The sequence below is a fragment of the Panulirus ornatus genome, chromosome 14 (genome assembly GCF_036320965.1).
Source record: "Panulirus ornatus isolate Po-2019 chromosome 14, ASM3632096v1, whole genome shotgun sequence".
Classification (NCBI taxonomy): Eukaryota; Metazoa; Arthropoda; class Malacostraca; order Decapoda; family Palinuridae; genus Panulirus; species Panulirus ornatus.
The window spans coordinates 41,968,227-41,981,220 of NC_092237.1; the positions used below are offsets into that span (position 1 = coordinate 41,968,227).

A 12,994-nucleotide genomic window follows, 5' to 3' on the forward strand; every position below is an offset into this window, starting at 1 on the left:
GAAAAACATCTCTAATCATCGCGCCTGCGACAGGAAAAACCTCTGTATTCATCTATCCTCTTGTTTCCCGTTGGAAAGTAGACGGTAATCCTCTTTTCTGTAGTTTTTACTAGAAATCCGTCTAAGCCTCATGAATGCCACAGGAAAAACGTCATTACCACCCTGTCTCCCCATCGTTTAATACCATGGCAGTAGCACAGGTGACTACTGTCAGACGTGAGCCTGGGCAAAGGCGTGGCTGATAATTTGCGTTGGTGGCCAACCGGGTGGGGCGGCCGCGGGGCGCTCAGTGCATCTGGGAGTGGACAGCTGCGCCACCACAACATTTACAGTCATGGTTCACGGACGTATATCTGCTGTAAGCTCCGCCCATTCCTGTTATGTATATAAACGCGCATGTGCTGTGCAGTCATCCCATAATTCTCTGCTCTACTTTCGACCAAATGAGACCTTGATTACACTTGGTTACAGCGAATACTGTCGCTTCTTGAACGTTCTTCGAGTTAGTAAGTGACCAAGTGAAGGTCGTACAGCGAGCAACGTGAGGAGATGACGCAGCGCTGGTTCATCCTCTCCTTGTTAGTGGTCGTCTTGCGGGGCACCGACGCCTTCCTGGCCACGCCTCTCAACACCAGCGACCCTGACGTGGCCGGGATCCTGTGTCCTGAGCAGGTGAGTGTTGTGTGCCGCTCAGGTGTTGCTGGTGAGAGTCATGTACAGCTCAGGTGCTGCTGGTGAGAGTCATGTACAGCTCAGGTGCTGCTGGTGAGAGTCATGTACAGCTCAGGTGCTGCTGGTGAGAGTCATGTACAGCTCAGGTGCTGCTGGTGAGAGTCATGTACAGCTCAGGTGTTGCTGGTGAGAGTCATGTACAGCTCAGGTGTTGCTGGTGAGAGTCATGTACAGCTCAGGTGTTGCTGGTGAGAGTCATGTACAGCTCAGGTGTTGCTGGTGAGAGTCATGTAGTTATCATTAGTTGCGATTATGTTTTACAGGGAGAAAGTATGTATGTGCACACACACACACACACACACACACACACACACACACACACACACACACACACACACACACCCCTAGGCATGCCAAATACCCATTCTATCGACCTGTCCCAAAGGGAGGATGAACAGCCGGGTGGACTGCGGACCCCAATGTGGTTACTATTAGTGTGTTACAGGGATGCAGTGTTATACTCGTGTTGTTCTGTCTCTTAACCTTGTAATTATGTACCATGTCTCTACTCGTATGTATGGATGCACACAGGCCGCCCAGCTGTTTACCAATCCCCTGAACCTGATCAATTAAGTGGGTACCTGGCATAGACAAGGGTGTGTGTGTGTGTGTGTGTGTGTGTGTACGTACATACAAGACATGTTACTTGTATACAAGGTTAAGAAAAGGAGCGACACAAATGTAAGACTCTCTCCCCGTAACACACAAATAGTAATCACACAGACACACGCCCTAGACTATGCCAGGTACCCACATGCTGCTCAGGTGCTCCTGGTGAGTTGCATGTGCAGCTGAGGTATTGCCAGTGAATGTCAAGGTTTAACTTATGGACTTTAGATTTTAGTATGACCGCCTAGAGCGCCAGTGGAACATTGTCCTTAGCCTATGAGGCACCAGTAATAGTTGGATTAGTAAATGAGGCGGACTAAGGCTGAGGCCTGAGCAGAAGAGGCATCAACGGTGCTTATGATTGTCTAAATCAGGAGAGTGAGGCGTCTATAAGGTTTCCTGCAGAGCTGCCAAAGCTCAGGTAAAACTGTTTTGAACCCTCTGAGGTGCATCAAAACTCTCCTGAGCGAGTGAACATGTCTTTAGGACTTTGATCTGAGAGGCTAAGGTTCTGTTAAGACTGTAGAGAAACGTTATGATGCGAGTGAGATTACTTCCCATGAAGATGCTTAAAAACCCTTTGTTTTGAAGTTACAGATCACAGGTTAAGATAGTCCAGGGCATCTGTGATACAACCTCGACCTCTGATGCTCCTACGGTTGAAATCTATTATATAACCGTGGGATACTATTTCTGGTTATCATGTCCAGGTTGCTATGCAGCATCGACGTTCACACTCTCCTGACAACAAGAGGTCGGTCGACAAAGTTTGTTCTTCAAGCTTAGAAAACCTCTGAATATTTGAAATTATAACTGACTACATACAGAGATTATGTCCGGCACGACACATTAAAAGAAGCCCCCCCCAAAAAAGTCCCTCGCTGAGCCCGTAGAACTGGCTACCTTAAATAACTGCACAAACTTTCTTGTTAAACTCATTTCTGTCATCAATAACTACTCGAGAAACGGTAATTTTACACTTTCCGCACCACAGAGAGTGTTTGGTAAGCGATGGTATACATCCTAATTTAACCTAACCTGACCTAACTAACCTGGTCGATGAGTGTTCCACGCCAGAACTTCTAAAGAATAAATCTATCGATTGCATGTAACAGAAATTTCATAACTTTTGTGGGACTTAAACTGTTGAAATACCCGTAACAACAAAACAGACATGACGTAGACAGGCAAGATACAAACAGACACTGGGTTATTTTTATTGATGATACTACCAGGAAATTACGCGACTTATATAAGGGTAGAAGTTCAGTTTAGCTCCGCATCGTTAATAGCTTTGAATATCATGTGATTTTGTTTCTTTTTTTATCAATAGTTTCATGCTTGAAGAATACAGGTGAAGAGTATGATTCTTATCCCTTTTTTTCACTATATCCAATAATGTGATAGTTTTGAGGGTTACCTATGTAGGTTGATTAATGAAAAAAGTAGGTAAAACGCATGTAAGAAATCAACGAAAATTATGAAGACCTTACCAGTCCTTCCAGGCAGCCGAGATTTATATTAACGTTCAATATTCTTGTGGATGAATACCAATGACACCGATAACCGAGGATGAATACCAGTAACACCGATGACCGAGTATTACACAAATGTAAACTGCAGGCAATCGTCAGACTGAGTGGTCATGCTGTCCCATATTTCTACTCGGCATCGAGAGGTTTCTCTACGTATTCATTGATTTCTTTCAAGTGTTTTACTTACATATACGTTGATCATTTTCCTTGACATACATAACCCTCCCTATCATCACCTTGTCTAATATCGTTCACTAAGATATAATGCTCCGCGTCATGCAACTTGACTGTTATTGTATTCCCTAAACAATGCACTAGCAACTGCAAAATCAAATAACTCAAAAGTTGAAAGCTCATACCAATGCGTAACCAAACTTGTTTTTTACCCGTAGAATTCATCCATACTAACTTATGAAGGCTTTTGTATGTTTTAAAGTTCAATGGAAATATTTTCGCCTTCGGCTGGTTGACCTCTGACTTCTGCGGATGTCAAATGTCAGCCATATTTCCTAGGCTGAGTGACCCTTACCTGCTGGTTCCAGGCCCTAGCCATCACTCCCTCGGGAGAGTGACCCCTGGCTTCACGGGTGTCACGTCCTAACCAAAAGATATTTGTGAAGTTGGCATTTGACTCTTTTTTGTGTGGTGTATAGACTGTGGGCGTGACCCGGGACCACAAATGGATCACTCGTGAGGCCATCCGTGTCAATATCCGTCGGTTCTTCCTGGACAACCCTCCACCCTCACAGCCAAACTTCAACGTGCCCACGACAGCCAGCCTCACGCAGCTTTATCATGCCTACTACGGCGCTGCATCCTCGCCCGCGCGCTTCATCAAGGCCGTCAACTCCATAGCCGCAGCCAACGTCAAGGCCGACTCCGCCACTCAAGTCAGGTAAGTTCACACACTCCCTCATACACTTCAAAGTACAATCACTAGTTCAGTCACACATCTCAGCAACGTTCTTTCACTTCCATACGATGCTCAGGGACGTTCAAGCAGCTGGTGTACGTTTAGTAACACACGTCTCAGTTTGGAAATGTTCATTAAAGGAAACTCTGTATCTGATGAGCTCGTCATATCCAGTTACATAGAAGTTCGAAAGTTGACATGTGTTTCTCAACGTTCATTGATTGTGTTCTGCAACACAACAAAAGTGGAATGATTTGTGTTTCTGTGTCTTCTCCCATTTATCAAGAGGTCTCAAGCCTTGGGCACAAGGTGACCAGACTACATTACAGGGTAACATTCAACTACTCTGGTACAGCTTTATCGTCATTGCTTAATTCATATCATCTCATCAGCCTCTCTCCTACGACCAGACACGACCCGGACATCCAGGGTGATGCAGAGGCTCTGGCGTCACTGCAGACGACGTTGATAGCGAGGTATCCACAGATCCAGACGGCCATCCTTGTAGACGAGGCTTACCCGGCTGCCCGCTCCCTCCTCGGCCTCTCCCTCCACTCCATCCAGAAGTTCTATGCACACTCCACCTGGGTCGAGCAAGACCACACAAACATCCTGGCAGACCTCGGCCTCCCAGGGTTTGTATTCGATGATTTGGCCGAGCCGGCAGAGGACGTGTGCACTCCATGTTCAAATCCCCAGGTGAGTAAGTCCACACATCTTCGAGCACGAACTTCCTTGCTCATGCAACTTTTTGTCTTTCTTATGATGGCCAATATGGCACGGACAGAAGCATCCATGGTAACCATGTTGATAGGAGAGATAAAATAAGAGGGAAGGGGTTAGATTGATTTAAGGTCCTCGGGTCCTCGTAGACCCCAGTTCTGAAAACCAGAAAGGTTAAAGGAAGAGGAAAGACGTAACAAGGAAAGGAGTTCCAGAGGTTTGTTGTATGAGGAAAGAAGGTATCACAACGGCTCACCCACGTGTAGCTGGTCTCCACACAGGAACTATGAGAAGAGAGGTAGACAGTCGGAGGCCGAGGGTCTAGTTTAGAAAATGCGTCACATACAGACAGATCGGTGACAGAAACTATATCTTCAGATCAAAGAGAAGGGAAACGACATTACGGTGGATGGAAAGGGATGGTTGAAGAGGACTGTAAACAGAACGAGACGAATGAAACCCCTGTAGACACAGATTAGCAGCTCAGAAGAAATGTAATTGTAATGCTCTTTATGTGGTCCAGGCTTTCAGGATAGAGTGAAGGACTTGGTTATCCCTAACAAGTTTATGTTGTTGCAAAGCTGAATTGCAGTGCTTTGGAAATGGACGGAAGGAAATGAGTGAGATTTGGAAGGTGGTACAGGTAGAGATTGTGCTTTTGCGTTGGTATTCAACCCTGGTACTGCATCTCTATCCGAAGATGTTGTACAGGTTTGCATTAAAAGAGAAGAAAATATGTTTAGTATAAGGGAGGAATATCGGAGTAGAGAGGAGAAAGCAACTGAGTTGGAAAATACAGACTTGAATCGTGAGCGTAAATGATTATTGGTAGAGGCTGAGGAATGATCTGTTGTGGAGAGAGGAGAGAGGGTAGAGGACAGAGTAGAACCCTGAGGGACACGACTGTTGGTAGGGTAAGAGGAAGAAGTTGCTTAATCAACGATACCGTGATGGAGAAACTGGAAATGAAACTATGCATTAGAGAGAGAGAGAGAGAGAGAGAGAGAGAGAGAGAGAGAGAGAGAGAGAGAGAGAGAGAGAGAGAGAGAGAGAGAGAGAGAGAGAGAGAGAGAGAGAGAGAGAGAGAGAGAGAGAGAGAGAGACAGACAGACAGACAGACAGACAGACAGACAGACAGACAGACAGACAGACAGACAGACAGACAAACAGACAGAGACATAGAGAAATCCAAGGTATAAATTCTACGAAGCAAAGATATGTGTTTCCTGCTGACGTTTGCTTTAGAGATATCGAGGGCCATGACATAGGAATCGCCAAATTCCTAGACACAATGAGCAGTGGTGAGTCATTAGGCGAGATCACCAGGTGTTAAACCCCGAGAGTCGCACTGGTGGTCCGAAAGAAAGGAATTAGATTCTAAGTTCATAAAGGAGTTAACGTCAGAGAGTTTCGTAGACACTGGAGAGTACAGAGGGGTTAGAACGGTAGTTAGGTGGGTAAGAACAGTATCCATTCTCAGGGATGAGTCAGTCCAAAGCCATATTACAGTTAAGACTGAAGTCTCTTAGGCATGAAACTGCCCCTGCACCACTGTCGTGCCCACTTCTTCAGTCAGCTGTGTCCTGCCGACCACACCACAGTGGGTCCTCCCTTGCCAGGTGTGTCCTGCCGACAACACCACAGTGGGTCCTCCCTTGCCAGGTGTGTCCTGCCGACAACACCACAGTGGGTCCTCCCTTGCCAGGTGTGTCCTGCCGACAACACCACAGTGGGTCCTCCCTTGCCAGGTGTGTCCTGCCGACAACACCACAGTGGGTCCTCCCTTGCCAGGTGTGTCCTGCCGACAACACCATAGAAGAGCCTTTCTCGCCACACCAAGCCTCCCATGCCAGGTGTCTCCTGCCATCAATGTGCTGTAGTGCCTTCCCCCACCCCACTGTGCCAGGTGTATCCCCCTCCCCTACACCACTGTGATGCCTGCCCCCACCCTCCTAGGTATGTCCTGTCCTAACACCACCGCAGTGTCTCCCTCCATACAGTGCGATGATGTCCTAACCCCACACTGATTGCCGCTGTAGTTGAACCAGACTGTTAGGACACGTGTGGGAACCTTTCTCGATTTTTGTAGGTGATTCAGACCAAACTTTCTACGTTCATACTCGTGTTTCTCATTCTATCTATGGCTGAGACCTCCCACACTCCTCTCGTCAATAGACATCGCAACATCAAAATCCTCTTATGTGTAGATTAACACATCAAGGATGTTCTTTTTTTTAAGCTGTTTTGGTTACCCGTGGCGCTGGAGCACAGCTAAGGTGTCTTGTGCCAACAGGGAGGGTGTGCAGGGAACGTACTGAGTGGTGCTGGCCTGAGCAGCGGCTACTATATGTACAACGACCCTGCTGCTTCCGCCTTCCTCGTGGACAAACCCACCTCAGGTCAGTCATTAGTCAGACCCTGTGGTCTGCCACTATCTTGCATCCCTTGCGTATGTCTTTGTGTTTTGTAAATTACTTGTGTGTTAAGCTAACATTAGCATCCTGGATTGTACACTGCACACCACTAGCATTCACTCCACACAGCCCCTGTGGTATATCTGTATCTTTCTGACCAGCAGTGACTATGGTGAATATCAGCATCACATTAAACATCGCCATCATACGGCAAACATTGTCATCATACACCAAACAAGGCCATCAAACGGCAAACATGCCATCTAACAGCAAACATCGCCATCATACAGCAAACATCGCCATCATACGGCAAACATTGTCATCATACGGCAGACATTGTCATCATACACCAGACAAAGCCATCAAACGGCAAACATGCCACATAACGGCAAACATCGCCATCATACAGCAAACATCGCCATCATACGGCAAACAGTGTCATCATACGGCAAATATTGTCATCATACGGCAAGCATCGCCATCATACGGCAAACATCGCCGTCATACGGCAAACTGCTATCATACGGTAAACACTGCCATCATACGGTAAACACTGCCATCATTCGGCAAACATCGCCATCATACGGCAAACATCACCATCAGACGTCAAACATCGCCATCATACGGCAAACATTGCCATCATACGGCAAACATTGATATCATACGGCAAACATTGTCATCATACGGCAAACATCGCCATCATACGGCAAACATTGCCATCATACGGTAAACTTCGCCATCATACGGCATACATTGTCATCATGGGATAAACACTGCCATCATACGGCAAACTTCGCCATCTTACGGTAAACATTGTCATCATACGGCAAACATCGCTATCTTACGGTAAACATTGTCATCATAGGCAAATATTGTCATCATACGGCAAACATCGCCATCACACGGCAAATACTGTCATAATACGGCAAACATCGCCATCATACGGCAAACATTGTCATCATTCAACAAACACTGCCATCATGCGGCAAACACTGCCATCATGCGGTAAACATCGCCATCATATGACAAACATTGTCATCATACGGCAAACATCGCCATCATACGGCAAACATTGCCATCATATGGCAAACATTGCTATCATACGGCAAACATCGCCATCATACGGTAAACACTGCCATCATACGGCAAACATCACCATCATACGGCAAACATTGTCATCATACGGCAAACATTGCCATCATACGGTAAACACTGCCATCATACGGCAAACATTACCATCATACGATAAACACTGCCATCATACGGCAAACTTCGCCATCATACGGCAAAAATTGCCATCATACGGCAAACATTGCCATCATACGGTAAACACTGCCATCATACGGCAAACATTGCCATCATACGGTAAACACTGCCATCATACGGCAAACATTGCCATCATACGGTAAACACTGCCGTCATACATCAAACATTGCCATCATACGATAAACACTGCCATCATACGGCAAAAACTGTCATCATAGGCAAATATTGTCATCATACGGCAAACATCATCATCATACGGCAAATACTGCCATAATATGGCAAACATCGCCATCATACGGCAAACATTGCCATCATACGGCAAACATCGCCATCATGCGGTAGACACTACCATCATACGGTAAACATCGCCATCATATGGCAAATATTGTCACCATACGGCAAACACAGCCATCATACGGTAAACACTGCCATCATACGGCAAACGTTGTCATCATACGGCAAACATTGTCATCTTACGGCAAACATTGTCATCATACGGCAAACATCGCCATCAAACGGCAAACACTGTCATCATACGGCAAACATTGTCATGGTTACAGTGAAGGCGAACATTTCTTTGACCATGACCAGTAACGTGAGTGTCGCCTGCTACAGGAGGGAAGTGTAGCCACGGGGGAGTCCTGGACGAGAGCGCCAGCAGCCCGGCCCAGGGAGGCATCAACAAGGACACCGCCTCGCCTTGCTTCTCTCCTCACTATCACCTCCACGAACAGGCTGCCAAACTGGCTGTCCAGGTCAGAGGGAGAGAGTAAAATGTGTGTGTGTGTGTGTTATGTACGAATGCTGGGGTAGATCTACGTGTATGTGTGTACCTGTGTGTGTGTGTGTGTGTGTGTGTCTGTTATGTACGAATGCTGGGGTAGATCTACGTGTATGTGTGTACCTGTGTGTGTGTGTGTGTGTGTGTGTGTGTGTGTGTGTGTGTGTGTGTGTGTATCTCTTTCGTATAATCAACTTTTGACAGAAATTCCCTCAGACTTGTCTCATGAACTCTTCACACAAATCTATGATTTGCATCATTATACTTTCCTCCAAAACAGTTTCTAATATTCCTTTGTATTCTTATTCATTCTTCTATGGCCACTCTCTTTTGCTGTCCTTGTAATCACAAGTTTTAAAGCTCTCTGATTAGCACCTTGTTTTCCACAATCTTTGCGCTGGATTCATATGATATTTTCATAGGGAACTGTCTTCACTAGTCGAACTCTCTATTTCTTTTGTACCAGTCTCCTGACATCTTCATTCTGCCATGCTGTACCCACGACCTATACCTAAGCTGCTGTACACCTCCGTGCCTGCTTAACTAATGCTCGCCACAACCACCATCACACGACATGAGTCTCGTCTTGCGTTGATACAAGAGCCTGAGAAAGTAGCCATTCCTTAGCCTTCCCACCTGTCAACAATTCGTTAGGTTTAGGAGTCATGTTTTGCCTCTGGAATTTTGACGCCGCCTCTGTTGCCAGGCCACGGACCACTATCTCAGCGTGCTGCTTGATGTTGTAGGCAACGAGAAGTACCGTCGACTGTTCGACCTGTACCACGGCTCAGCGCTCTCCATTTCTATCGACACGACAGGCTCGATGACTGACGATATAGATGCTGTTAAAGAGCAAGTCAAGTTAATTGTTGAGAACACTAACCCTGAGCTGTATGTGCTGGCACCCTTCCATGATCCAAGTAAGTGTAAGAGAGACGAAACGAACAGACAGGCAAACACTTGAGTTTCAGTCTTAATGTATAATTAATCTTACACACGCAAAGTGTCACGTTTGGACCTGAGTCACTCTGCTCGCCAGCTCGTTCTTAGCTTCTGGTAGGCCCAGCTCATCATGGCCAGAGGAAGAATCCAGCCGATATGTTAATGCAAGTTAGTGACACTGTCGTGTGCACTGCCCTAGACTAATTTTGACCTCCTCACTCCAGCGTGGGGCCCTGGACTGAAGACAGACAACGCCTCCGAGTTCCTGGAAGCAGTCATGGCCCTCGACGCGAGTGGCGGATACGGTCCCCTCGAGGAAATGTTTTGGTCGGGTCTACAGGTACAGTATTCTGAATCGCTTATGCAAATATTTCTATGTAGATGAATACTCAGTTTTTCGGATAGTCTATACTTACATCATAAGGTTTATGCAAGGATCCGATCAGTCAGACGGACACATTACTCAGGTGAGTAGTGTTCTGAAGATAACATAATGGCTTGAGGGAGCAGCAAGAAGGATACGAGCTAAGTCAAACCAAGGAATGAAAGTGTGTGGAGGAGGTGTAAAAGAAGTACCGCTGAAGCTGGTTGATGTCAAAGGATAAATGCAAGGATGTAGTGATAGGGAAACAGCGAAAATATTACACAGAGGAACCTGCAAAGACAGACACCTGATGGTATAGGATGTGGGATAAAATGAGCCGAGATGACGGAGATGAGGAAATGGTAAATGTGAGGAGAGTACAGGGAAGGAGCGTTGAATGTTTTGGTCAATGGAGATGAAAGGAAGATGAAAAGTGAGATATGTACGACCCTGACTCTGAATAAATGGCAAGAATGACTAAGAATGGTCGTAGAGGAAAGGGCTGTGTTGAATTAAGAAGCTGGTGAAATATGACGACTCGAAGACGAAAAGAGTATTAAAAATAATGATGGAGGGTGAGGAGAAGTGAATACTGATACGACTGGCTTCAGGATGAATAGAGTAGATGACATTACAACGGAGGAGGTGTGAAACAGGAAGAAATTGTCTAAAAATTGAAAAGCAAATGTGAATGGATTTTCTTTATTTCAGCTTATGAAAAGTAGAGGCAAAATGCAGATGATATGTACGAAATGTTTACAAATAGATGACAACGACAGCAGGGATTGTTCCAGCCTGAGGCAGTGTCATGTGGGGGTACACCAGGGTCGTTTGTTGTCACCACAATTGTTCGGTGTCTTTATATGTGATGGGAATGAAAATGGGAGGAAATCATGGTGGCAGAGTGACAGTGTCGCAGTTCTTGTATGGAGAGGCTAATATGTGTGTAGAAACGTTGAATATGGCTTTAGGTATAATGCAAAGTTAACTTGGTGATACATGAAAGAAGGACGTTGAGAGTGATGCAAACAAGGGCAAGCTTTCTATATATGAATGCGCGTCTCAGTGTGACTGACATTAGCTTGAGGTGTAGGTTGAGGCAAGTTATGCGATCAGCCAAGGTGGTCAAAGTAGAGTTCAGGAAAACACTGATGATGGAAGTGGAGGAGAAGGTGCCCCAAGGGGCTTGGTGAGTTAAAGATGGAGCACTTTAGAAGTCTATGTACGATAATTTGTGACTTCCACCTTCTATCTAGAGATGAAGTAACTGGAAATCAATAATCGGTACAGCAGGATGGAAACTGAAAGAAGATTTACGGTATAGATAGAAGGTCTAAGAAAGATAATTGGCGTAAAAATATCTGAAAATGTGAGCGGTTTAAAGAGAGACAATAGTTTGGCCTTTAGTCATCTGTGACTGTGAACAGTTGGATTTAGAATGGTTGGTAACAAAGAATGAGATCACGCAAGACAGAGGCCCTAGAACAGCTGGAGGTCGCGTGGTCAGCGTGGACTGTGGTGGGTGCTGGTGAAGTGAATGGGGACGCAAACTCTCATTATACTAATCACCTCAAGAGGACAAAGCGAACAAGTTACAGAATCAATGTCCTTTTACAAGATGTTCGACTTACCCTGTGTAAAGAACAGTTCAGATTTTTGTTACCAACTTTTTCAGTTCATCTATATATTGCTTTCTTTATATAGTGTTACATTACTGCTTCCTTATTCAATACCTGAAGTAGTATAAGTAATCCAGGCAGCTGGGAATGGACTTAACGGTCGAATAAACATAACAGTTGTTTGAATTCACATAACTAATGAGACGTGGACCTCCGGCAGCTGGCCCTCAGCCTCACGCCGGACTACGGCGACATCTTCACCTTCACCGACGCCGGCGGGAGGGACGGAGAGAAGATGGAGAGCGACATTGCCAGAGCCAAGATGCAACACTGCAAGGTGAGAGGTCGTCGTAGGTGATCGTATGCAAGTGCTCTCTCTCTCTCTCTCTCTCTCTCTCTCTCTCTCTCTCTCTCTCTCTCTCTCTCTCTCTCTCTCTCTCTCTCTCTCTCTCTCTCTCTCTCTCTCTCTCTCTCTCTCTCTCTCAGTGAGTGGACACGTCGCCAGGAGCTCACAGGTCTAATTAGGTCAACGCCCAGCAGCACCTCCTCCATGTTTCAGCTGCCCTCAGCCGTACAAGACAATTCGTCCGAGATTATGTCCACAGGGATAAGGTTATTTATTGTGTGTTCTGCAACCTGCCTAAGAGGATGGAAGTAGAAATTAAGAGGAAAAAAATAAGCTTCAGGAGTTTTGATGATAAGCTAAAGCTGTAGACTATGACTGCTGCAAAAGCATTGGATAGTCAACAAAGAGAAACATGAGTAGTAATAAGGGTAGTTGGCTGAGAAGGTAAGATGGAAGCTGTTTATACCAACAGAATAGCCTTTGTGTCTCTGTGTGTGAGTGTCAGTGCCATACTAAAGGGACACCTAAGGTATGCACGTGGATGCGATTATTTTGAAATTCGTGAGAAAAAGACGTATTTCATCAAGACGTATGGAGGGATAGAAGATAAATACAAGAAAAAGTGAAATAGTGGTTTTAGCCCTGGGAAAGCCGGGTATTTTGGCCAGAGGAAAGTAGTCCCTTCCTGAGTTGTTTGTCTGCAGTAGGGGTTAAAAATAGTTGTCGTGTATTGTAGGATGAAGCACAGCA

At 45.7% G+C, this 12,994-nt stretch overlaps 1 protein-coding gene across 1 annotated transcript in view; it reads left to right on the forward strand.

Annotated features, from left to right (window-relative positions):
- Positions 1-413: 413 nt before the first annotated feature.
- Positions 414-12,994, forward strand: part of LOC139753351 (von Willebrand factor A domain-containing protein 7-like) — a 64,558-nt gene continuing 51,977 nt past the window's right edge. The window contains exons 1-8 of the mRNA XM_071669707.1: positions 414-672; positions 3,530-3,771; positions 4,200-4,488; positions 6,806-6,911; positions 8,808-8,947; positions 9,680-9,893; positions 10,140-10,255; positions 12,119-12,235. Of these exons, the coding sequence (XP_071525808.1) occupies positions 550-672; positions 3,530-3,771; positions 4,200-4,488; positions 6,806-6,911; positions 8,808-8,947; positions 9,680-9,893; positions 10,140-10,255; positions 12,119-12,235 (1,347 nt within the window). The 5' untranslated portion in view covers positions 414-549. The remainder of the gene's footprint in view (positions 673-3,529; positions 3,772-4,199; positions 4,489-6,805; positions 6,912-8,807; positions 8,948-9,679; positions 9,894-10,139; positions 10,256-12,118; positions 12,236-12,994) is intronic.